The sequence below is a fragment of the Protopterus annectens genome, chromosome 8.part0 (genome assembly GCF_019279795.1).
Source record: "Protopterus annectens isolate FY-2018-M chromosome 8.part0, PAN1.0, whole genome shotgun sequence".
Classification (NCBI taxonomy): Eukaryota; Metazoa; Chordata; order Ceratodontiformes; family Protopteridae; genus Protopterus; species Protopterus annectens.
Window position 1 is genome coordinate 733,814,945 of NC_056741.1, and position 27,772 is coordinate 733,842,716.

General features: G+C 40.4%; 1 protein-coding gene across 4 annotated transcripts in view; it reads left to right on the forward strand.

The window, feature by feature from the left end:
- LOC122809006 (membrane-associated guanylate kinase, WW and PDZ domain-containing protein 3-like) overlaps positions 1 to 27,772 on the forward strand; it is a 1,354,602-nt gene that overhangs the window by 190,637 nt on the left and 1,136,193 nt on the right. For all 4 annotated transcript variants that reach the window (XM_044080191.1, XM_044080192.1, XM_044080193.1 and 1 more), the window contains exon 5: positions 21,264 to 21,458. In XM_044080191.1, coding sequence (XP_043936126.1) covers positions 21,264 to 21,458 — 195 coding nt within the window. The remainder of the gene's footprint in view (positions 1 to 21,263; positions 21,459 to 27,772) is intronic.

A 27,772-nucleotide genomic window follows, 5' to 3' on the forward strand; every position in this document is an offset into this window, starting at 1 on the left:
CACCATTTTAACCATTAAAACATGCAGTGAAAAGCATCAAGAACAGCAGTAACTGAGCAGCTTGAAGCAAGTTACTGACAGAAAAATCTAGCTTTCATAAAAGGTGTAGCCCTGATTACATACCATGTGCTGCAGTACTGTGGTATGATGCACTTTTCTAGTTTGCTATAGTTATGCAACCTTATATTAGAGTACAGTTAAAGGTACTGCTTTGTACTGTAGGTACATCTGGACAACTCATCTGGATACCATCTTGTGTGTCACACAGGTGATATGTAAAGGATCAGCTGAGCACCTCCCTGCCAATAATCTGTCTGCAGTTGTAGCTACTACATTCTCATATTTGTCCCTGTTTGTATTGTTGTGTATACATTTGCAGATTCATTTTAGAAGACTGAAAGCCCATAACATTGAAATTCAAAACATTGAGACCAAAATCTTGAAATTTCAAAGCACTGAAAACTCAAAACATTGAATCCCATAACATTGAAAAAACATAGGAAAATAACATGCACTATATTCCAGCACAACTACATACTGAAATAAGTAAAAACAAACCATATTACACTTGTACAGATATAAGCAGGGAGGCAAGCCCCTGCACCCCTCACACCCCCTGCTACTTAAATATATCAACTCCGAGATTGCACTATACTACACTAAGATGTGTGTTGTAGTATAGCAAGTCAGAAGAGAACATGACTAAGGTTACCTATGAAACTCTGGTAAGTATCTGAGAGATATATAGTAATTTGTAATGTTTTAACAATGAAGTGGTGTTTCTAAGAGAAGGTTGAGGATATTTTTTTCAGTTTAAACATGCAGTCATGAAGCACAGAATGGTATGTTTGCCATTTTGTTTTGTGTAGTGCAATCTCAGAGTGGATATATTTAAGTAGCAGGGGATGTGAGGGGCACAACCCCCCACATATGGGGTGCAGGGGGGCTTGCCCCCTGCTTATAGTTGGATAATTGTAATATGGTTTGTTTTTTGTTTCTGTATATAGTTGTGCTGACATATTAAATGTTGGTTTCCTATGTGTTTTCAATGTTATGGGATTCAATGTTTTGAATTTTCAAGATTTTGGTCTCAGTGTTTTGAATTTCAGTGTTATGGGCTTTCAGTTTTCTAAAGTGAATCCACATTGGCACATGTACCATTTTTAATTGTTAGTCTACTGTCCTCAGCAGTCACCTACTACAACTATGTCTCTTGTATTCACCGGCTTCCTCATGCCTTCAAAATGGTTAGATGGCAGTGGCAGAACAACTTCCATATGTCTGTGAAACAGTTCCACAATTTGCACACAGGACCAAGGGGCAATGTCTGTTGGAGTGAAGGTGTGCTGACCAGCATAATCCATGACACCAGTACTGTGAGTGGGTGGAACTGCACAATGCAGTAATGTCAGAGGAATGTCACTGACGTCATGAGGCAGTCCAGCAGTGAGGCACACATATTAGCAACACAGAAATTGTATGCTGGTGGGACCACTTAGCAGAGCATGTGTCAAGGATGCAGATGTGTGCCTAGTGCCCAGCTAACTGCTAAATGAATATCATCAAGGTTCAAAGGAGTAATCACTTCCTTATAGTTAGTATTGACCCAGGCCAGTTACTGAGTACAATTCCCTCCTTGAGATGTAAGTCACTAAATATATTAAATAATTAGAAAGACCCCAAAGCTTCTTAACCAAAAAAATCACCACTGGAAACTCTATCCCTTTATTCAATAAGAGATCTCTGTTTCACTTACCTTGCCATTAGAGCCACTATTGTCCTGGAACTCTTGCCTCTCTACAAGTCCAATATTTTCACCAATACTAGAAGCAGGGGCATAAACCCTCACCAACAGATAAATAAAACACCTCTAGAATAAAGATCTCTTGCATGTTAAGCAGTATGACACACTATCTTCCTTTAAACATAAACTGGATAACTGGATGGTTATCCACAAATTTAGTCCAGTATTTACCAGTATGACCCTCTGGAGAAAGGAGTTCTGAGTGAGGGTACTGGCAAGGGAAGAATGGTCATGAGACACAGTGGCCTTAGAATATCAATGAATCATTGAATTTAGTGTCCCTGCATAGAGATGAAGGCACAGGTATTATACCTGTTGGAGTGGGCACAAGTGTTAGGATGGCACAACCCTGACACATCTCACTCTAAGATGCATCAGGTTAACTTCACATACAGAATGTTAGACAGGACTTGTGCACATGTATACCGTAGAAAAAACAAAAATAGCAATGCATGCACTTCACATAGGTATGTCAGATGTTGAAGCACAGAGAAATGACAGTAGAGATATGTGTCTGCTGCAGCTCTGACTTTGCATAAGTACCATTTGCATCCACACCATAGGGCCCCATATTCACTTTCACTCTGTTATATCTTCTGTTGTGTATTCACAGGCCAGACCACTATTATGGTGATACCTGCAAAGGCTAGGCAGGACAGCAGGTCGATGTAAACATCTATGTAGATTCCAGTGATGATGCTGGGATGCATATCAAGTCAGTCAGATGACACAGTGGCAGTGTGTGCTTTTATCCTGCGTGGTCCTCCTCACCATTGTAGATGGAGAAGGTGTGCGCTCACCTACATCTGAGCTAGAGGCTACACAGCATGAGTGCTTATCGCATTGAGGGGGGTTTCTCTGTGATTGACAGCATGAGCACTACTCCCATTGCAGCTGCAGGAGTTGAGAAGTGCACTGCATCTTATATGGGTACACCCACTTTATCACAGTTATCAGGGGTTCCTGGGTCCGGCACATGTAACAGCTGGCCACTGACACTTATACTCTTATATGTAGGTGGTGGTAGGGCTCAGTTAGCAGATCTGCAAGGATATCACCCAGGCAGAGTCTGCAGCTACCCATCCCAAAATGGAGCTGGTTGATGTGCTGTGTAGCATTCATGAGAAGGTCACTCAGCACTGCCAATACCTCTGTGAGACCATGGAGTCCAGAGGTGTAACTATGATGTATTTCATGATGTGTGTGGTTACACACAACACTGTCACATCCATTTCTATGATGGGGAATTGCAAATGCCATCATTAGCGCCCTGTCTAGGAGTGTTGTTTGCGATTAGGGATGGGTACATACATGGGGTGGTCATGTTGGGAGGCCATTGCTAAGTGCACAGCCCACACTTACAACAGTAAGAGTACAACACTCTGCCAGCCCATGTCATGGGCTACAAAGAATGCCTGCCTCCTGGAGTGGCAACCTCACCAGTGGACTTCATCCAAGTCATATTCTCTCAATGCCACAACATTTCTAGCACGGGGGCCTCTAATTTTGTCACTTCAAGTAATTTGGTGGCCCCAGATCACAGTCACATAGGTGCACTCCCTCCAAGGCACAGGAGGACACCATGCACAGGAAGATGACTGTGATCCATTCCACCTTCCTCCTTGTGAACTCTTTATGGACATGTTTGATGCACAGTGTGACTAGACCGTTCACTGCCATCATAACCTTTCCACAGCAGAGCATGCATTATGCTTGTTCTGTGTGACACTACACTGTCACTGTGTGCTTGTCAGAGCCCATACAACTGGACTAGATGCTACATCTTCACCTGCACTGCCATATAATTTGCTTGTTAATGTTCGGGGAAGTGTGATGCAGATGCTATTTGCTGTCCCTTGGCCTCAGTGTCATCACTAAATTGTGTCAACATGGTGGTAGTAATAGAGGCTGCTGCAGACGATCCTGAGGTTACCAGGTTTGATGGATGCCTGCCTCCTCTGGATCATGTTACTTAGTATGCAGCATACTGTAAACAGATTGTAGGCTGTGATAGGGGGATACAGCAGAACTATCCAAACATGGTAGCTGAGTCAGGCTTTTAGTAGGTCAAGCACTTCATCTACCATATTTCTGACTTACACATGAGCAAAGTTACACTGCTCATCTGTGATGCTATTCAGTTTCTATATGGGAAACATCAGCTAGGGCTCCAGTGAGTATCCTACATTCCCTGAAATACAATAGGAATATATGGGGAGGAGATCAGACATATATGGGGAGGAGATCAGACATGTGTACATACTGTACACATCCTTTAAGTGTCAGATTACCACAGTGCCTGCTCATTCCAGCTAAGTGGCATTGTACAGCTTGATGATGCTGAAAATGGCAATATAGTTGAATTTTATGCCATGTGTGTGAATTGTGGGCACTCCTAGGGTGCTGCACAGGCACATTAGTTATCAGACCTTGTGTGTTGTATACTGTTTGGTTGTTAAAGTAACAACAGTCCTTCCCATTTACATATCATTATGAACAAATACCAGGTGGGACCTTTATTACCACACATGTGCAATCTGTAGCCTAGTTCTTCAGGGAGATGGGTGATATCACAGAAGCCACACCAGTGTTGTACTGGAGAATACCTTTTCAATTGCACCTCCTGCTAAATCACACTACCAGCTGAGGAGATAGCAGCGCTTATGGATACATGGATAGTGAATGCTACTGAGCAAATACTGCAAGCACATTTCCTTCATGCAACTCTGTAATTTCCCAAAAAACATTTTGCTGTTATAGTGATATATAACATAGCTACAACAGACTTAAAGGTTACCTCCCTGTTACTAACTGTCACAGTGTTAACAGGTTCAAAGGAGATGCTGGCATTAAAAAGTCAGCCAGACCACTCAAAAGGCTTAAAGGGGATGAGAGGATTTCAACAGATTAACAGAGCTGGAAACACCAGAAGGATTTAAAAAAAGTTAAGAAGCCCACATATGATGAATAAAGTCAGACTGTTTGTAAGATGAGTTGAAACTGGCAACCCTATGAGACTATTATAACAAAGTCATGTGATCCCAGCAGAACTGGCTTAGAGGATACAGCAGGAATAAAAAACACAGAGAAGACACACAGAAGGTCTCAGCAGTGAATCTGGAGACCCAGCAATGTAAACAGAATTGGAAGGCCACAACGAGAATAGCAGAGGAATCCCCCTCACCAAAATTCATAGAGTCAGAGATTTGTATCAGCATTGAAAGAAAAAGGGCCACTGCCTCTCACTATTAAGAGTTTTAGGAAAGCAGTTAAATTTTAGACAAATGAATGTTTACCCAGTAGGATTATAAGGTGCTCCATCTGTGTTAACATAGTCAGGTATTCACTGTAGATTTACTGAAATTAGAAAGGTTTTTTTTAAACATTGGCCATGTAAGTAAGTTTACTCTGTGGAGTGACAATCCAAATTTATTTTTCAGTATGTACCTCAAGGATCCATCCTTGGCCCATTTCCATTTAATGTCTTCATCAATAACTTACACACATCCTCCAGTGAAGGCACTCTAATCTAATATGCAGATGATTCCACTGTCATCTGCATATTAGACACATTAACTCACCTACAACATATAACACAACAATCTTTCTCTTCCATAGAAACATGGCTCTCCAATGCAGATATCCTACTGAACTCAAAAAAAAAAAAAAAAAAAAAACAAAGCTCCTTCGCTTCACCCGCAAACCTCATAACTCCAACAAAACAAACTTCAAGATCTTTTCAGCCAACAGTACTGAAATTGAATTGGTTCAGCATACCAAACTACTAAGTTTCACAATTGATGATAATCTCAAGTTTGACCTACACATACAAAACAGTATAAAAAAAACACCAAAAATTAGGCATGCTATACAGGAATAAAAACTTCTTCACAGCAGCTACCAAAATTACCCTGGCTAAAACCTACCTCTTGCCCTCACTGTTATATGGGGCCCCAATTCTACCTAATTTACATACCTCCCTAAAGAAAAAAAAAACTAGAAATCCACTATAACAAAATTGCCAAATTTGCCATAAACACAACCCCTCTAACTCATCACTGTAAAGCACATTCCCTAAGATGGCTTGAACTCCCCCTCCAACTCAATACGTACAACATACTATGGTATACAAAATCATCCACAACTCACTAGCTTGTCCTGCTCTTAGCCCATTAATCAACTTTTATATCCCAAGTAAACATTTCATAGGTTCATAGGTTCATAAGTAGGTACTAGGCTATCTGCCTGAAGGCATTTATAAGCCTAGCCGGAATGTGTTGGCTTTTGCCACCCCCTTAGATTAGTTCCCTGTGCCTCTGTCCAGCAGAGTCATTGAAGTGATCCCCGGGGTAAACATTCTGTTTCCCATCCACTCGTCAAGGTTTCTCTTGAAGAGTGTTAGTGAGGAGCTCTGCCTAATGTAGATTGGAATCTTGTTCCAGGGCATGGGAAGTCTCTGGGACAGGAATCTATCTGTCCAGCACATCCTATTTATTGTTGCGGTGAGGTTTAGATCCTTAGAGCGTGTGGCTCGAGGGGATATGGTTTTCTTTAGGTGGAGCATGTCCATCAGTTCTGGGCTGGACATGGCCTTGTATGTCAGGCATAGATCACCTCTGAGTAGGCAGTATGCGACCGAGTACAGCTGGAGTTTCTTCAGTCAAGCTGCATAGGGCATCTGTTTGAGGCCAGTGATCCTCTTGGTGAGGTACTTCTGTGGTCTTTCCAGCTGTTGCAGGTGTGTTGTAAGGTACAGCCCAAATGGGGCGTTGTACTCTATGATGGGTCTGATGAGTGATGAGTAGAGGGGCACAATGACCTCTTTTGATCTGGATGCAAACCCTTTTGTGATTAGGTGGGCCACATAGAAGGATTTTCTAACCACTTTGGCAATGTGATTATCAAAGGAGAGATTACTATCTACTTGGGTCCCCAGATCCCTTATTACATCTTCCGTATTTAGGGGGCTACCACCTATGTGGTAGTTTGTGGGTACTTTGTTTTTTCCAAAGGGGATGACTATGCACTTTTTGACATTTAGCTTGAGGCCATGGTTTTGACACCAGGTATCTGTCTCAGTGAGACCCTTTTGGAGGATGTCTGTGTCAGACAGAGAGTCAATTATAGCCCCTAGTTTGCAGTTGTCTGCGAACTTGGTCAGCCGTAGACCTCCTGTGCTTGCCTGTACCACTGAGAAGTATATGCCGAACAGGAGGGGTCCTAGGACTGAGCCCTGGGGTATGCCACTTGTAAGCAATTTAGAGTCAGACCTAGTTCCCGCAACTCTTACCATGTGGGTTCTGTCCGTGAGCCAGTTGGCAACCCATCTTGTGACATAAGGGTTTATGTTCAGGCTGGTGAGCTTGTCTATAATACCAGAATGGGGAATGGTGGCGAAGGCCTTTGTGAGGTCTAGTAGGCTGTGTGGACCACCTTTCCCTCATCTATAGCCTTGGTAACTGTCTCAAGGAAGTCCACCAAGTTTAGGAGGCATGATCTGCCCTTAACAAAGCTGAACTGGGTAGGGCCAGTGTTTGGAGATTCCCAATGTCTCTGTTAATGAGATCCATGATGATGCACTCCATAGCCTTGCAGACCAAGCTAGTCAGGCTTATATGGTGATAGTTCCCGGGGTCTGTTGTGTCTCCACCTTTGTGGAGCAGAATAACCATTGCTGTGTGCCACTCTATGGGCATGTAGCCTGTGGAGAGGCTGAGTTTGAATAGTGTGTTTAGGTGAGGGGTTAGTTCATCTTTGTGCTCATGTAGGATGCAGCCTGGGACACCGTTCGGTCCCATTGATGCTGTGTTTTTGGCTTTGGAGAGGGCTGTTGTAACCTGAGTGTCTGTGATTTCAGGGGCACCACATTCTTCTGGTATGGTTATGGGCCCTTTTGGGGGTGAGAGGGGGGTGAAGTTTGCACTGAACCTGTCTGACAGGATGTTGGAGATATCGGTCGTTTCAGTGTATTTTGTGCCATTCTGCACTAACTCCGAGCAGATCTGAGAATTGTCACTTATATTCTTGACATAGCTAAAGAATGCCTTGTGGTTATCCTTGGAATCCTTGGCATTTTTTCTTTCAAAGCTAGCCTTGGATGATTTTATGAAGGATCATAGTTTCTTGCTGATACTGATCAGGAATGTCTTCCCTTCTTGGGATTTTACTCTTTTCTGTACTAGTTTCCTCCTTCTATTGTATAGCTTGTTTATGGCAGGGGTCCTCCAGACTGGTTTCCTTTTCTTGGAGGAGTGAGTCTTGGTTTTGCTTTGGATAGCACGATCCATGCATTCTTGTAGGTGCTTGTAGAGTGCATTAGTAAAGGATTTTTTACCTTGGGCAGTGTTATCCTTTAGCATGGGGGATTTGAAACTTTCCACCTCGGTCTTAAGTAACATGAAGTTTGCTTTTCAAATGTTTTTCATGGTGGTTTCTTTGACCGGGGGTGGGAGTGGAATGTGGATATCCAGAGTGATTAGTTTATGGTCACATCTAACCAGCGAGGGGTTGACTTCTGGTGTGGAATACCAGTTGCCCATGTGGTGATGACCAGGTCCAATATGTTGTCACCTCTGGTGGGGGTATTGACCAGTTAATCCAGGGTGTTTGAGTTTATAAATTCTAAGAAATGTTGGGCAAGGGAGTTAGTACTTGAGTAGTTCTCCCAGTTAATGTTTGGGTAATTGAAATCACCAATATCAGGATGTTTGGTAGGACCTTTATGTTTCCCAGTGTTTCCAGAAATGCGGAATGGGGGTCCTGGGACATGGTGGGTGATCCATAGCAAGCTAAAATTTGAATTGCAGTTTTGCCCGTTGTTAGTTGCACGTGGATGATCTCTGAAGCATCACGCTGTGCCACTAACCTGGAGGTGTGGGTATCCTCGATTAATATGGATACGCCTCCACATTTTGTATTTCGGTCTGGGTTTTGTGGCCGAAATGTATGGCATGAGTTGTAGCCTGGTAGTGCTAGGGTGCTATCTGGAGCCTTAATCCACATTTCTGTTACTGCACATATATCGATTTTCTCCATACTGAGGAGTGCCTCGAGTGCATGCATTTTGAGGTTTAGACTTCTGGCATTGAGTAGCATTACCCTCAGTTTTTTGTTACTTGTGCTATTTACGATGGTGGGTTTGTCTTTTGAGCCTTGCCTAAAAAAAGCACTGTGGGGGTGGCAAGAGCCTTGTCAAGTATTTGAAAGCCCAAGGGTGACAGTTGCAAGCCGTCTCTGCAGACAAACATCTCCTCACAACTTATAAACCTAACAAATCCCTAAGCCTAAGCCTTTACTCCTGCTCTGTGGCAAAAGTATGGAAATACCTTCCTTAGACTATCAAAAAGAATATTCAGCAAAGGTTGGATCTGCTCCTGCATGAGCTCAGGCTGAGGTACTCTTATAACTTTTTCTACCTCTACTCTCACTGTCCCCACTACTAACGTACCCTACCCTCCTTCCTCTACACCTACTCCCCTGAGGTTACATTCATACATTTTCCACATCTATTCCTACTATCCCCTCTATCGCACCCTACCCTTCTCTACACATACTATCCTACGCCTTCACCAATATAATCTGTTGCCATATTTCATGCCCTCTAGAATATTAATAATCATTATGATAATCATCTATTATGTAACTAATGCTGCATCTTCCCATTTGTCGCTTTTCTCATGCATTCAAAAGAGACAATGAAGCAGTGTACGGGTTCAAGATATTTATTGTACATAAACATTGTCAAGAACTGTAAGCGGAACATATATTTTTAAGTCGTCTGATTTACATATTACTTCAAACACACTCGCATGTGCATCTCCATTTGTGAATGCATTCACTATGGCTGACTGTACAAAATGGCACTGTTCTCGAACGTGCTCAGTACTTATATGCACATGCTATCTAGCTACAGTGGCTCAATAGGAACATTACACATAATGATCTACATACACTGTTAGGCTTTCCATATAATTTATGCTTGAACGCTATGACTTTATTCTGTCTGTTGAGTTTTTATTCTGACAAACTAATGTGTAGTTTTTGAAATTTTGTGCTTGAATGTTTTGACTTTATTATGTCTGTTAAGTTCTCATTCTATGTGTTGTCTTCATATTTGTGCTTGAATGTTTGTCTAATTTTTCATTCTGTTAACCTTATGTATCTGGAGCTTTTCTTCCCAAGGCCTCCAATGAAAATGGGAACCTCATGACCCAGTCGGACTTTCCAGATAAACAAATGCCAAATAAATAAATGATTGAATGCATAAATAAGTATGTCTTAAGGTACATTTGGAATTCAAAGGGACAGAACCAGTGATAGTTCATGAGATTCTTTATCCCAATAATCGTTAGTTTTCATGTGACTTTTTACTTACGCAACAGTGCTACACAAGCTTTTGTTGATTTGCTTTAACAAAAACATCAAAGTGAAATGACCTATCTGATTTATGGTCTTTTTGAGCAACCCACCCCCATCACATGCAGGTTTTTGTGGGCACGCATATCCAACTATTCCAGTATAGTAACTGCATTATGGGTTTCATCTTAGGCCTTCAGAAATGGAAAAGTAGGTGCACATCATTGATCTGAAATCAAACAACGACTGATGTAATTATATAGTTACCAGGCATTTCGTTTTGAAGAAGGAAGGAAGAAAAACTGTATCAGTTAAGGTTATGCATCACAACTAATCTATGACAAGGGGGGTTCTTCTTCTTATAGCATGAGACAAAAAAAGTAGTTGTTTCCCCTTTTGCAAGGAAACAATAGTTGCACATGCTGCATTTTTAATGTCTGAGAGTAGTGAATCAAACTTATTATGAACTGCAAAGACTAAATCATATCACCAACAATGGATTCAATTTAATTTAATGTGACAGGCTGCAGCTGTCTCTCTTTGCTTACTCATGCAAGGCTTAGCATCAGAATAAATACAGAACATTTTTCCCAAGCACTAAAAATCTAAATCCATGTCAGAAATTAATTTGTGCTGATAGCTATATTACATAAAGCTGGACAGGTAATGAATGCTGCTATTCTGGCACCAAGCTGAACTGTTCAACCTTTTCAGTTACTAAGGAATTTACAGTTCTTTGTTATGAAAAATAAATGCTCATTCAGCTTAGAATACTGCTGGAAGTATGAGGATGTAAACAAAAAAGTCTCTGTTGTAATTTATTAGTCGCAGCTTTAAGATATGCTGTGGTAAACTGTAATTTTTCTTCTAATAGATGTTTCCATAGAGACACATGTTAACAGCTGCTTCACATGTATAAGCTGGATAATGCAATAGAGCTTTAAATAAAGTACAATTCAAAAAATGCATATTGATACGTTAGTGATGTAGTGTTGCATACTCCTTAAAGAATATACATAGCAAGTACATGTCAGTGGCATATACCTTCTTCAGAAATGTTCACTTAATCCATTTTCATGAAAACGGTTTCAGCATTTGATTTAAGTGAATGAAAAGGGACAAGGTGTCATCACATCTGAAAAGTGTAGGCTATACGAGTGTACATTTTGTTTATTTTATGTTTTGTTTGCCAGATTATCTGAGTGGTTTGCGTTTCATTTTCAGTGGAGTTCTAAGGAGAAAGATTGCACAGTATTATGAAAAGAGTATCTATTCCTTTCAGCTGACACACCTGAATTCGTATACAGTATATGCAGGAGTAGTCAGTCTGACTTTACAGTGTCAGATCAGCTATAGAGACACTTCTGGTGCCCCTGTTAAACAGCACATTAGAAATACTAGGAGTCCCAGAAAAATAAAATGAGGATAAGTAATCAATTTTTAACAAAAAGGCAGGTGAGCAAATGTTGACCCAAGTGGTGAAAACTTTAAATTTGTGATTACTTATATTTCCCAAGGTGTTATCATTTTATAGGATGTTGTTATATTATATAAAGTCTGATACCAAGGAGTTCGATCAGAGAGGAAACATTATATAGCCTATTAAGGACTCACTTTGGCTTTGGATACCGCATCACATGCTTTTAGCAATCAAGATGAAGGGAAATATGTGAGAAACCTAACAAGAACTAAGCCAGAGGAAGGATAGTAAATGGAAGATGTTTATAAAGACAAGGAGGGTAGCTTAACAACCTCCCTGGTGATCATTGCTAGGCTGTCTCTTTCTAATGCATTTATAGACTAGATTAGTGTGTGTGTGTGTGTGTGTGTGTGTGTGTGTGTGTGTGTGTGTGTGTGTGTGTGTGTGTGTGTGTGTGTTTGTGAGACTTACAGTTCAAAACTATTTCTAATTTTATAGAACATCCTTGATTTTGTCTCATATTTTTGCCCTGTTCCTCATAACATTTTTGATTTTCTGGTAAGTAACTGAGGATTATAGTCAGTAAATAATGACAGCTACTAGAGCTTCCTGCTTCTTATTCTTTAGAAAGTGTACATTGATTCAACATCTGTTGTTCTGTTAACTAAGTGAATTAAAATAATATTTTAAAATTGTCACTGATTTCGGCTTTGTCCCTGATTTTTGAACAAAGAAGTTGGGGGTAATGGTTATGAGCGCATGAATGGCTTTTTAATATTTATCTCCCCCCATGCAAAAAAACAAAAAAAAAAAAAAAAGAGTACACTGGAGCTGATTGGTGGCAAGGCAGCTAAGTTTCCATACAGGAAAGTATAAAATAGGTCACCTGTAAATTGGCACAAAATGAATAGTGTGGTATTACAGCTATCAAACAGTGGTGACGGAGAGTATTATCTTGTTAAGAGGAATGACACACCTAATGCAAGATGGCAGCTGAGTGGGTAGAAAACATGTGAAGCAGAGAGAGGAAGTATAACAGAGGTCTTTAAATATCTCGCAGGAGGATACGAGAGACAGCTGGGAAGAGGTATGCCCAAGGGCAAGAGATGCAATAAGCTGGACACTGCTGGTATAGACAAGACATGAGAACATGCTTCATAGAGAGGGAAGTAAGTATCTGCAGCTATCTTGTATAACAAGTAGTAAAACAAAGTGGGTGCCATCATAGATTTCCAGGAATGAAAGGACGGACATACTAAACAGGTCATGTAGGCAGTCGCAGATTATAATAGGGCCAATTCGTGCATCCACCCAGAATTCATGACTCTAGGGGGACCCCTTGGCTGGCTGGCTATCCATAGCTGCTATAGTGCTCCAGGTTGTTTTATGTGATAAACAATTAAAACCGTACATTGCACGCTTCACTTATGTGATATGTGCTTTTTTACTTTGGCATTTTGTAAATAAGCCACGTACTGTGTGTCTCCTGACTAGGGACTTACAGTACAGCTTTGCACTTTCACCAGATTGTGTGAGTTAGTTCATGGAGTCCTCACTATGTTCAGTGTGTGTGTGTGTGTGTGTGTGTGTGTGTGTGTGTGTGTGTGTGTGTGTGTGTGTGTGTGTGTGTGTGTGTGTGTGTGTGTGTGTGTGTGTGTGTCCCAGACCTCCACAAACCTTCCTGCTATATCATTTTCAGGTCAAGATCTGGACTAGTACAGTCCAATCATTGCATTACAGCTTCAAGGTTCTTATCAAAAATGAGCATCTTAAGTAAATAAACCCAAAAGTGGGGCAACAAGAGCACTGTCTGGGTAAGTGACTTGTTCAGAATCACACAGTAGGCAAAGCAAGGTAGAAAGCCCTGTACCCCTGACAACAGGAAGCAACTCATTAAGAGCTTAGAGCCTTAATGCTTTGTACTAAATGCTAGACCTTTATTAACTTATTAATTTTCTGGAAAAAGATACTGAGGATTCTAGTCAGTCATGTCAATCATCATAGTTTCATAGTTGTTGTTATTAATAATGCATGTTGATACTATAACGGTTTTAACTTTTTAAGTCAATTAAGGTAGTCTGCTTTCTATCTGCTTCTGATTTTGCAGAACATATCTGATTTGGACTTATATTTATGCCCTGATCTGTTTACTCCTTTTTCTGGTAAATCACCATGGGCTACAGTCAGTTAAAATTAAAGCTATTAGAGTTTCATAGCTCTTATTGTTTAGACAATGCATATCAATGCAACAACTGTTCTGTTTATTTCTTTTAGTAAATTAAAGTTGCCTGGTACTTAAGGCTCTGAGATGTTAATGAACTCATTCCTGTAGTCAGAAATACAGGGTCTGAATCCTTCTACCACAATTTGCATACCGTGCAACTTTGAGCAAGTCAGTTATTAGACATGCACCTGGGTCACCCATGAAAAGTGACACTTTACCCAGTGGGATTACCTGGTTAACAAATAGGTAAAATAAAACAGTATTTAAAACGTATCCCTGTTTGACCTTTGTCCTGCCCTTATTTTTGGTTTTGTCCAGAATTTTTGAACAAAGTTGAGGGATATGTTGGTTTGCTCCTTATAAAATTTGTGACTTTCTGGCAAATTGTTGTAATATTGCATTCACTAAATAATGCCAAGCATGTGAATTTCAGACTTTGAATCCCGAGAAAATGCTTTCCAATCCAAAGCTTGTTAGTTTACTAGATTTCTAAGTATAAAAAGAGAAATATTTAAAATCTCTCCCTGATTTTTGGTCTTCATCTCTTGGGCTAAGAAGCTGATAAGGCAGAGAAACGTTGCAATGGATTTGCTGTGAATTGTTCTGATAATGGCTTGCACCTGTCACCACTGGGCTTTCGGATATTGGCAAAGGCTCTTGCCACCCCCATAGTGCCTTTTTTAGGCAAGGCTCAAAAGTCAAACCCACCCCCATAGACAGCACAAGGAACAAGAAACTAAGGGTAATGCTGCTAAACACCAGAAGTCTTAACCTCAAGATGCACGCACTCAAAGCTCTCCTCAGTATGGAGAACATCGATATCTCTGCAGTGACAGAAACCTGGTTCAAGGCTCCAGAGAGCACTCCAGCACTACCAGGCTATACCTCATATCATGCTTTTCGGCCCCAAAACCCGGACCGAACCACAAAAGGAGGAGTTTCCATATTTATTAAGGATATCCACACCTCCAGGTTAGTGGCATTGCAACGGTATCGGAGACCATCCATGTGCAACTAACAGTGGGCAAGACTGCTTTTCAGTTTATAGCTTCCTACAGACCACCCTCTCAAAGTCAGGAATCCCACTCGGCTTTCCTGAAAACATTGGAGAACATGAAGATGTCTTGAACACCATTATATTGGGCGACTTCAACTACCCAAACATTAACTGGAAGCACTACTCAAGCCCCAGCACCTTAGCCCAAAGATTCCTGGAAATGATAAACTCAAATGCTATGGAACAACTAGTCACCACTCCCACAAGAGGGGACAACATACTAGACCTGATCATTACCAACATGGGGACTCTATGCTCCACACCAGAAGTATATCCCTCATTGGTAAGATCAGACCATAAATTAATTTCACTGGATGTCCACATCCCGACCCCACCCCCAGCCCAGAAAACCACAGTGAAAAACTTCTCAAAAGCGAACTTCTCACTTCTCAAAACTGAAGTGGAATCCTTCAAGGCCCCAGGGCCAGTGGAAACTACGGCCCAAACTGCAGAATCCTATATAAATGCATTCTATGGACATCTCCAGGAATGCAAGGATCATGCTATCCCAAACAAAACCAAGACCCAATTATCCAAAGGCAGGCGTCCAGTCTGGCGGATCCCTACCATAAATAAACTGTACAACAGAAGGAGGAAGCTACTACATGATAGAGCAAAATCCCTAATAGGGAAGGCATCTCTGATCAGTACTAGCAAAAAATTATGATCCCTCATAAAATCCTCCAAGGCCAGCTTCGAGAGAAAAATTGCACAGGACACCAAAGACAATCATAAGGCTTTTTTCAGTTATGTTAGAAACCTGGGATGCAACTCCCAGACTTGTTCTGAGTTGATTCTAAACGACAAAAAATACACTGAACCCACAGACATCGCCAATATCCTGGCAGACAGGTTCAGTGCAAACTTCTCCCCTCCCCCAAAAGAGCAAGTATCTATCCCGGCAGAGGGCTGCCTCCCAAACATCTCAGATGCTCAGGTGAAGGCTGCCCTCTCCAAAGCAAAAAACACTGCTTCCATGGGACCAGATGGCGTCCCAGGTTGCGTTCTACATGAACTCCAAGAGGAACTAATCCCTCAAATAAAATAGCTATACAATCTCAGCCTCACTACAGGATATGTGCCCACAGAATGGCGTACAGCAACAGTGGTCCCACTCCACAAAGGTGGAGCCTCTACGGACCCTGGAAACTATCGCCCCATAAGCCTGACTATCTTAGTCTGCAAGGCTATGGAGAGGATCATCATGGAGCTCATAAACAAAGACATTGGGGACCTACAGACACTAGATCCTACCCTGTTCGGCTTTGTCAAGGGCAGATCCTGCCTTTTGAACCTGGTTGACTTCTTTGAAACAGTCACCAAAGCCATAGATGAAGGGAAGGTAGTCCACACAGCCTATCTGGACCTTGCAAAGGCATTTGACACAATACCCCACTGGCATCATAGATAAGCTATCCAGCTTAAATATAAACCCCTGTGTCACAAGATGGGTCGCAAACTGGCTCAAAGACAGAACCCACAGAGTGAGAGTTGCTGGAGCCATGTCAGACTCGAAACCGGTCACAAGTGGCGTCCCACACGGTTCTGTCCTGGGACCACTCTTGTTCGGTATATACTTTTCCGAGGTACAGGCAAACGTGGGAGGACTATGGCTCACCAAGTTCGCAGACGACTGTAAACTGGGCGCCATAATCAACTCTCCAGCTGACGCAAACATCCTTCAAAAAGGTCTCACAGAGACAAATAATTGGTGCCAGCGCCATGGTTTAAAGCTAAATGCCAAAACATGTATAGTCATACCCTTTGGCAAAAACAATGTGCCCACAAATTACCACATAGGCGGAAACCCATTAAGTACAGAGAAAGTTATTAGGGACCTGGGGACCCAAGTTGATAGCAATCTCTCCTTTGAAAACCACATTGCCAAAGTGGTTAGAAAGAACTTCTACATAGCCCACCTCATCACGAAGGGCTTCACATCTAGATCAAGAGAGGTAATCGGCCCCTTTATTCATCCCTCATCAGGCCCATCATAGAATACAATGCCCCTTTTGGGATGTACCTTACCCGACACCTGCAGCAATTAGAAAGACCCCAAAAGTATCTCACCAAGAGGATCAAGGGTCTCAAACAGATGCCATATGCTGCTCGGTTAAAAAAACTCCAGCTCTACTCAGTTGCATACCGCCTACTTTGAGGTGATCTATGCCTGACATGCAAAGCTATGTCAAATCCAGAATTAATGGACATGCTCCACCTCAGTAAATCTAAATCCCTTAGAGCCACATGCTCGAGGGACTTGAACCTCAGCACAGAAATAAATAGAACTTGCTGGAGGGACAGGTTCATAACTCAGAGGCTCCCTTCGCGCTGGAATAGAATTCCAGTTTATGTGAGGCAGAGCACCTCACTGAATCTCTTCAAGAGGAATCTCGATAAGTGGATGGGGGATTGTAGGTTTGTCCCAGGGATTACTCCCATGTCACTATTAGACAGAGGCACAGTAAACTAAACCTTAAAAAGGGCACAGTATACTCAAATCAATGGGTGGCGTAAGCCATACAGAATCGGGCTAGGCTTATAATTGCCCCAGGGCAGATAGCCTAGTATGAACCTATGAACCTATAACAGCCAGCTAAGATACAATACTGGGCCATGTGTGGAGTCTGCATGTCCTCCCCATGGTTGAGTGATGTTTAAAGACATGCAGGTAGGTGCGTGCATGAATGGGCGTGCCTTCCTAGAAGGTTGGGCGCCGAGCTGGTAACTCGCCACTGTAAAAATCCACTGACAATCATTAGCAGACCGGAGTTCCGCTGTGGCGATCCCTAACCAGGAAAAGTTGAAAGACATTTATGAATTTATTCATCAATTCATTTGATCTTAAGCAGATATCTGAAGTGTAGAGTCATACAAGAAGCTATAATTGATGGTAGTGTGTGTGTGTGTGTGTGTGTGTGTGTGTGTGTGTGTGTGTGTGTGTGTGTGTGTGTGTGTGTGTGTGTGTGCGTGCGTGTGTGTGTGTGTGTGTGTGTGTGTGTGTGTGTGTGTGTGTGTGTGTGTGTGTGTGTGTGTGTGTGTGTCCCAGACCTCCACAAACCTTCCTGCTATATCATTTTCAGGTCAAGATCTGGACTAGTACAGTCCAATCATTGCATTACAGCTTCAAGGTTCTTATCAAAAACGAGCATCTTAAGTAAATAAACCCAAAAGTGGGGCAACAAGAGCACTGTCTGGGTAAGTGACTTGTTCAGAACCACACAGTAGGCAAAGCGAGGTAGAAAGCCCTGTACCCCTGACAACAGGAAGCAACTCATTAAGAGCTTAGAGCCGTAATGCATTGCACTAAATGCTAGACCTTTATTAACTTATTAATTTTCTGGAAAAAGACACTGAGGATTCTAGTCAGTCATGTCAATCATTATAGTTTCATAGTTGTTGGTATTAATAATGCATGTTGATACTATAACGGTTTTAACTTTTTAAGTCAATTAAGGTAGTCTGCTTTCTATCTGCTTCTGATTTTGCAGAACATATCTGATTTGGACTTATATTTATGCCCTGATCTGTTTACTCCTTTTTCTGGTAAATCACCATGGGCTACAGTCAGTTAATAATTAAAGCTATTAGAGTTTCATAGCTCTTATTGTTTAGACAATGCATGTCAATGCAAGAACTGTTCTGTTTATTTCTTTTAGTAAATTAAAGTTGCCTGGTATTTAAGGCTCTGAGATGTTAATGAACTCATTCCTGTAGTCAGAAATACAGGGTCTGAATCCTTCTACCACAATTTGCATACCGTGCAACTTTGAGCAAGTCACTTATCAGACATGCACCTGAGTCACCCATGAAAAGTGACAATTTACCCAATGGGATTACCTGGTTAACAAATAGGTAAAATAAAATAGTATTTAATACGTATCCCTGTTTGACCTTTGTTCTGCCCTTATTTTTGGTTTTGTCCAGAATTTTTGAACAAAGAAGTTGAGAGATATGTTGGTTTGCTCCTTATAAAATTTGTGACTTTCTGGCAAATTGTTGTAATATTGCATTCACTGAATAATGCCATGCATGTGAATTTCAGACTTTGAATCCAGAGAAAATGCTTTCCAATCCAAAGCTTGTTAGTCTACTAGATTTCTAAGTATAAAAAGAGAAATATTTAAAATCTCTTCCTGTTTTTGGGTCTTCATCTCTTGGGCTAATAAGCTGATAAGGCAGAGGAACGTTGCAATGGATTTGCTGTGAATTGTTCTGATAACAGCCAGCTAAGATACAATTCTGAGCCATGTGTGGAATCTGCATGTCCTCCCCATGGTCGAGTGATGTTTAAAGACATGCAGGTAGATGCATGCATGAATGGGCGTGCTTTCCTTGAAGGTTGGGCATCGGTCTGGCAACTTGGCACCATAAAAATCCACTGACAATCATTAGCAGACCGGAGTTCCGCTGTGGCGACCCCTAACCAGGAAAAGCTGAAAGACATTTATGAATTTATTCATCAATTCATTTGATCTGAAGCAGATATCTGAAGTGTAGAGTCATACAAGAAGCTATAATTGATGGCAGTGTGTGTGTGTGTGTGTGTGTGTGTGTGTGTGTGTGTGTGTGTGTGTGTGTGTGTGTGTGTGTGTGTGTGTGCGCGTGCGCATCCTAGAGTAGTTATGGTGTAAAGGAAGACATTGATTGTAGTAAACAGGAGCATCATCATATGAGCCATGTCTGTTTATGATTCTTGGTTTCCTTATATTTATTGGGTGTTTATTATTTGGCTTTGAATAAACTTGACAGCCTGAAGTGTATGAGTTTAATAGTAATACTATATCTATGAATACTAATTTGATTTTTTTGCAGGCAAGTTGGTGTGAAAGTACTTTGTTGAACTGCAGTAGTTTGTCAGGTACTTAGTGCAGATGAACAGAGCTATGAGCTGTTAATGGAACTATTTCCTGAAGTGGAGGATTTGATTCCCACAGCTGTCTACTATGTGACTCTAAGTCACTTCACCAAACAGTTCTCCTGGGCTGTCCCTGAAAGTGGACCCTTGGGCCCAGTGGGCTATCCCAGGCTGTTAGCAAATTCATTACAATTTGTCTTTTGAATTTTCACACCTTTCACATGGCTGCTGTTTAATGTTTTACTGTATGCTGTTTGACTACAAATTCCTGCATATGCCTTGCATGTCTGGCCCGATGTATTTTCAATAAATATGAGCTTCAAGTGAAAAGAAGTTTACTCTTTCTCATGGTAAGTCTGTTTTCAATGTGAGAATGTTTTATTTAGCAAAAGGCTATCAGTGTTTTTGTTGCAAAAATTTTAAATAAAAGTTTTAATTATATCCATATCTCTGTTGTCAGAGTAAACAATTAAGTAGCATGCTGACAGGTTTGAACAATATTTTAATGTACGTGGGGAGGTAGAATCAAGTAATGGGATATTGATATGGCTGGTTCATTACCCTGTGTAGGATCTCATTTGAGACATTAACATAGATTGGCAAAACCTTGTAGCTGACTATCCCTCTGGTAGTATTAACCTATATGGATTTACTCAACTTATAACCTCCTTTACATGCTACAATGCTACAACAAAAATACCAATACTGTTTTTATCCTAGACATGCACTTTTTTTTTTGGGGGGGGGGGGGCATTTGTATAAAACCACAATTTTAATAGACTTTGGTCTGTGGAAGTTCCCCAGAATATAACACTTACAGATCCATCAACTGAGCCACTTATATTGTTTTTGTCATAGACTTCTGAACATTAAAAATAGTGTCACTCTTACCTCTATGTCCTTAAGGTCATGGAATCGATACTAGTTCTTAGTCAGGGATAGTTCAATAAAGCAAGGCTTAGGTAATGATGTGGTTGGGAGCTGCAATAATGAATAAAAAACAGACATTATTATCTAATGTTTAAATTATGGTATATTGTGTAAGCACTTTATTCAAAATAGAGAAAATGTATTTTCTTTTTTCTTACTGACTTTTACAGTTCTTTGTATATTCAGTGTCTATTCTAGCTTAACAGCAAGTGTCAGAAGGACCATCCTGAAAGCAGTTGTGCTGCCCACCAGGCAGGAGTTCATAGATGTCCCCTTTGGCCACAAAACACTGCCATATTCTGACAGCCCAGCTCTGCTGAGGGAGATGCACATAGAAAGAAATAAAGCTTCTCAAAAGGCAGCAGTCAGTAATTTGGTTGAGGATGCAGTGAGGATGCTGACAGCTGAAAGTAGATCTTGTTAAGGCTACAAGCACAAATGTTTGCTTTGCATCAGAATAGAAACCGTATCTTTTGTGCTGGGTCACATGTGAGGTTGCTGATTCTGAGTGCGTTACAGGATGAACAATGGTGTGGGGACTTGCCAGAGCTGAGAAAACTGTAGTAATGGCATGTAGATTTCTTTATCCCTGTCCATGTTTTGTCATATTTCTAGGCAACCACTATGGAACACCACATCCCAGCTGTGTCTCTGAGGGCAACCATCATTTCAGTGAGCAGGAGAACAAATCCAGGGCCACACAGCAGCAGCATGAGCATATTAAATCAATTACTTATCTTCAGAAAGGAGGAGCCACTGATAGTCCCGGGGAGCAAACAGAAACAACATGCTCTAGCTCTGACCTTACAGGTAAGTGAAAATGTAAAGTGTCAGCCATTCTGGACTGAAACTAATAGGACTGGAGAAACCATGCAATGGAGAAAACAGTAGACCATGAAAGATGCATCAATGTGCTTTGTTATCAAATTGAAGCTTACATGTTTTTGGAGATATTGGGATCTAGCAGGATACATTTAGCTGGCACAGACTACATTATGATCTTTGCTCCAGATGCACTTAGAAAAAAGTTAATCTAGTTTTCAAAAGTAATTTAAAATTTGGTTTCTGAAAATTGAATATAGTCTTTCCTGGGATTATGATTCAGTGCATATATTCACTATCTATCATGTTACTGGCAACACTCAGCTGTTCTTTATGTCTTTTACTTAATGTATTTGTGCAATATATACTTGCCCCATTCTGTGTTAGTTACAATTATTGCATTAGAGGTAAACATTCCATGTTTATTTTTTCCCCTTTTATTTCTGTTACTGGAGCTTTTACTTGAAAACAAAAGCTTTGCTTCATTTTGTACATCACTGAATCCCGGCCACAAAAAAAGAAAAAAAACAAATAGCAGTTCTGATAGCCCATATTTATGGGGAGTTGGGGGTGATACGATTGTAATCATCTTAGTTGTTGGTATAACATAGCCCTGGCAAGTAAATCTTTTTAATACACATTGCAAGGCTATTCTAAAGAAAAATAAATGTATTTTTTGAAAATATTTAAAGTATGTGCAGAATATGTAAACAATTGTTTATTTGAACATCACTCTTTAGATAAACACCAGACAAGGCAGATAATCAGTTGAGAAGCAGATGCAGTGTTGTTCTGTGGTGTATCTTTGACATGCTCAGAGAGAGACATTAAAGGGACCCAGGAGTCAGGTTATATTAGAGTTATGAATATATTTCTACAGATTGTGTTCTTTTCTTTGCTTCTGATACATGCTTTTCCCTGTCTTCTCCCTGAAACATTAATATCTGAGATGGACGCAGGCCCGCAGATATAGCAATACCTTCACTCATGTTCTAAGTGCTGACAACATCAGCTTTTTTACCCCCAACAGAACAGTCTCCTATCATTTGCTGTTGGCAATGTAATCAAATATCTGTTTCTCTTTTAGCTAGTAAACTTTTTCCCAGGCACACAACTATATGTGTGTGGTTCCTTTTTAATTACATTTGATTTTAATTTTTGTTGGCTGAAAGATGGAATATGAGAAAGTTTGCATATTTGTGGTGCCACGTAACTACATTAGTGCCATGTAACTGTCTTGTATGTGTTGAGCAGCAAAATACACCCCTTTATTGTTAAACAGCCAGTAAGAAAACAAAAGAAGCTGGAAAAGGTAGTGCCTGACTCATTATTTTTATTTATTTATTTTATTTTGTTTTACATTTAATAACTGAGAAAGTCCACTGGACACAGGTCCTTTTTCAGTGGAGGTCCGGGGAGAAAAGCTCCACAAATAACATAACAATTGACATAAGCTAAGCACAATGATTGACATAAATTGACACAATAGTGTATCACTGTATACAAATTGCTTTTGAAAATATACATTGATAATACATCATTTGAAGAGACAAATACACTCAAAATGGATCTATATTATAAAGCCAAAAGCTCTAAAGAGCGAATACAAGTACATCGACACATAAAGAGCGATGTACAAAAATAGTGAAACACGTATTTAGCGAAAATCAAAACACCGAACATGTTTCTTTAAACAACAGCGCCATGCAGGTATATGTAAATTAACTAAATAAAAATAAAATAATACCCACACCCCCTACTTAAATATACCAACTCCGAGACTGCACTACAATGGGGAAAAGGATATATTTCCTTATCCCCAGGATTGGGCTGCTGGCCAAACAAATATGTTCAATGTTCTGATTTTTGCTAAATACGTCTTTTGCTATTTTTGTACATCGCTCTTTATATGTCGATTTGTATATGCTCTTTAGAGCTTTCGGCTTTATAATATAGACCCACTCAAAATATATATGCATACAGATAAGTCTGCAAAAACATTGTTAAGCAGTATAATGTAATTAAAAATGTAGAGGTCAAAGGTACAGTAGTAGATACAGCAATTTATAGGTAGTGAATGCTGAAAGTGGTGAGTCGAGATTGCAGTATGAAAAGATAGAATTAGCCTGGGAAAGTACATGAACATAGCCATGTAGTATGGAAGTGAGTTCTTAGTGCTTTTTTAAAATGAGTTAGTGAGAAGATGGAAGATATGTTGATTGGAAGTGAGTTCCATGTTTTAGAAATGCTGTTAGAGAAGAGTGATTCCTCTGCTGTGTTACTGACTTTAGTTACTTCAGGAAGGAATTTATTACTGGAGCGCAGTGATCTATTACAAGAGTAGGAATGAAGTAGGTTTTGCAGCGAGGGGACTTTTTCTGGTTGGTTAAAGATTTTATGAGCAAAGGTAAGTTGATTGTATAGTAAGAGGTGGGGGAACTGTAGCCAGTTGAGCTGCTTTAGAGATGTTCAGTGGTGTGATCTGAATGGGGCATCAGAGGCCAACTTAGCTATTTTATTATAGCAGGAGTCTAATTTAGCTAGTTCTGTCTTCCTAAGGTTAGTAAGAATTGGGAAAGTGTAGAGAAGTGTGGAGATCAGATGAGTGCGGGTTATGGTAAATATTGTGTGATTGGTGAAATACTGTTTATTTCTATAAAGGGTGCCCAGCTTTTTATTTACTTTCTTAATGGTCTGGGTGATATGTAAGTTGAATCTTAATTTGTTATCAATCTCAACTCCAAGGAGTTTTGTGTGTGCAGTGGGGGGGGGGGGTGACAATATTATTGTTAGATGTGATGTTAATGATAGGGTCTATAGGGGGGGATCGAGTAGGTTTAAAGAGATGAAGTTTAGTTTTAGAAGGGTTAAGAATAAGTTGAAGCTTGGTAAGCCAGGTTTCAATAGAGAGGAAGGATTCTTGTGTTAGGGTGTGGAGTTCATGTAATGAGGAAGCTGCACATATTAATGTGGAGTCGTCTGCATATTGTATGACAGATGCATAAGGAGTAGATGTATGAAGGTTGTTAGTATAGAGAGAGAAAAGTAATGGGCCGAGTATTGAGCCTTTGAGTACTCCAAGGGTGACTGGAAGTTGAGGTGAAAGTTCGTGCTCCCAAAGGACTGCTTGCTGATGACCAATTAAATAGCATTGGAACCAGGATATGGAGGATTGACTGAGTCCTAGGTCAGTACGGACCATGGTAAGTAAACTATGACTAACCATATCAAAGGCCTTAGAAAGATCCAGGAAGGTAGCTGATACATACTTGCCGTTGTTTCTGTGGAAGTTTACAGCATTGGTAAAAGACATTAGAGCTGTGGTGGTACTGTGAAAGGGATGGAAGCTGTGTTGAGTGTTTGAGAGAAGTTTATGAGTATGCAAGTAGTCCATAATTTGGATGTGAATGCATTTTTCCATAATTTTGGCTATAGGGGAATAGAATAGCTATTGGTTGGTAGTTAGTTAGTTCATTAGAATTACCTCCTTTATGTAGAGCGGTAATATGGGATAATTTCCAGGTTTCAGGGACAAGGGCTTCAGACAAAGATCTATTAATTAGGATGGCAAGTGGCTATGCAATGGAATTGGCAGCTGTTTTTAAAAATTCAGCTAGTAATTTGTCTGATGCTAGTGTTGTGGGCTTAAGTTTCTTAAGGAATTTTTCTGATCATATCAGTAGGGACAGGTTGGAAGTGGAATATGTTGTGGTTGGTGTGTGCTTGACAGGGTTCTATAAGGGAAGAGTTATGTTTATTTTGCTGGCTGGCTAGGGCTAGGATGGTTTCAGTAAAGAATTTGTTGAATTGTGTAGCTGTGTTTTTGGTTCTGTTTGTAAGGGTAGGGGAGGAAGTACTACTTCTTCCAGGGAGAAGTATTTTGTTAATGGTAGCCCAGAACTTTTGTGGATTGTTTTGATGTTTTATTTGCAGATTGTAGTAGTAGCTGATTTTGTCTAGTTTCACTAGTTTCTTACATTTGTTGCAGAGCTCTTGGTAAGTTTGCTTAGTATCTTGGGACTTTATTTTATGCCAGTGGCCCCAAGCTTTGTCTCTGTGTTTCAGTAAGGATCTGATATTCTTAGTTAGCCATGGGGAGGGGTTGTATTTAATTCTAATGGTTCTGGGAGGGGCATGTAGATTTAAGATATTTAGAAAGGTACTATTGAAGTGTTTTACAGCTTCGTCAAGATCAAGTTGTTTTAATGGTATCCAATTACAACTTTTTAGGTCAGAAATGAAAATGTTGGGTTTGAAGTTCTTTATATTTCTTATTAGTTTGTAGACTGTGCCTTTGGTCTGATGAGAATGCTGCCTCAGCAGAAAGGTTGGCAGATGGTCACTTAGACTATCAGGGAGGCAACCCACCTGAGATGGGAGGACTGGCCTATTAGTGAGTATCCAATCAAGGATAGAGTCCCTGTTGGCAGTTTTATCGGTTCTAGTAGGAGTCTGGATGGTTTGAGTAAAACCATGAAGGTTAATATGATTAGTGGGGGCATAGGAGTTGCAGGCAAGCCAATCTCTGTTAAAATCTCCCAGTATAATGGTTTAATTTTGGAGAGTAGTATGTGTCCAGTGCAGTAGGTTTTCAAGAGTGGAAATATTATTACCAGGTGGGAAGTAGCAGCCTAAAATGTTGATTAGTTTTTTGGAGTTAAGTTTAAGTTGGATAAAAATTAGTTCTCCGTTGTCTGAGTTGGGATATTCTAAGTTCAGTTTCTGCACTTCAGGGTGATTTTTAAATAGTACTGCAATGCCAACACCTTTTTTGCCATCTATCCTTCCTTAGGATATTGTACCCTGGAGGAATTATTTTGTTGTCTATGGTGTGGGGTTTCAGCCATGTCTCAGTTATTACCACTATGTATGGTGTGTATAGTGAGGTACTGGCGTGTAGTTCATGAATTTTATTGGGGATGCTCCTGATGTTAATATTAAGTAAAAGTAGATCAGCTGGATACCTAGGTAGGAGAAGTGTATTATTGGAGTGGATGGGGAGTTGGGAGGTAGGGAACCTTGAAGAGGTAACAGGTCCAGGATTTGGATGGCTATCACCACAGGAAGAAAATGTTGAGGCTATACAGATTCTAGATCTCAGGAGCTTTGTATAATGTATATTGTATGATAGGGAGATCACTGAATTACCTCATGTATCCTGAAGAACTAGGTTCAAGGAGATTTCTTGATAATTGAAATAGTTCAGGATAAGTGGGAGCACACTGAATAACTCAAAGCACCATCCTGCAGAAATGGAAAGGTTTTGTTATCTTGTAATTACTTGTAGATGTTTAGCCTGAGGTACTGTGGTACATGAAGAACCGAGGAAAGGTAAGACACTTTATAATTTGGTAAGATGTGTAGCTGTACATGTCTGATGATATATATTTTTTCTGTTTTGTCTCTGTAGTGACTAACTTATTGTACTAAGAATTAGAAAGCATAATTTACCTCTCTAGTCACTGAGATGTCTACTGGAATTGCAGGACTGATAGCTATGAACAGTTGGTGCAACCATGGGAAAACTATCAGTCATGTCATGGTAGCAGTAGATACCAAAAAAGCTCTGGTGTGGGATGCGAAACAGTCACTCCTTGGGCTGCACTCCCTCCAAACCAAAGGAAGGAATCTGCTCAACTAACTTCACCAAATGGATCACAAGACTGAATATAAGGGAAGTAAACAGCACAGAAAGAATGTTTGCTCTAATTAAATTATCTTGGGACAATTTATTAACCAGCCAACCTGTGGGCCACTTTACCACACAGGGACTCTCAGTGTTACTTTATGAATTAAAATGAGATAAGTAATGCTTATCAGCTTTAATGCCCTATGATTCATTTATCATCCCATTTTCTACATAATGCCACAAGGTTAGCCTGTTAGGCAAACTGCCCCAGAATCTGTTACCAGCCTTTTGATCCAGAACCGAGATGGGGAGAGATAGTGATCTTGACAGATCAGATGACATGAAAGCAGTTAGTGTGTGGAGAAAGGCAGACATGATGCTAGAGTATTAAAACCTTAACAAACTACAGCTGGGGAGATAGCATTAGCCTTTTAGAGAGCACTTCTGGTACTCGGTTCTACATGTCTGGAAAGGCATTTCACAAAATTAAGCTTGGAAAGTATTGTTAAAGATGCTGTGTGGGCTTCATTACATGTCCCCTGGTCTGGGGTAAATCTGTATGCATCTACATACATTTACTTGAAAAAGTAAAAGGATAACAAGCTAGACAGAGAGAGAATTGCAGTTATGAGACATTTATGTATCTCTGGGTAGTAAACAGGGTACAAACTGT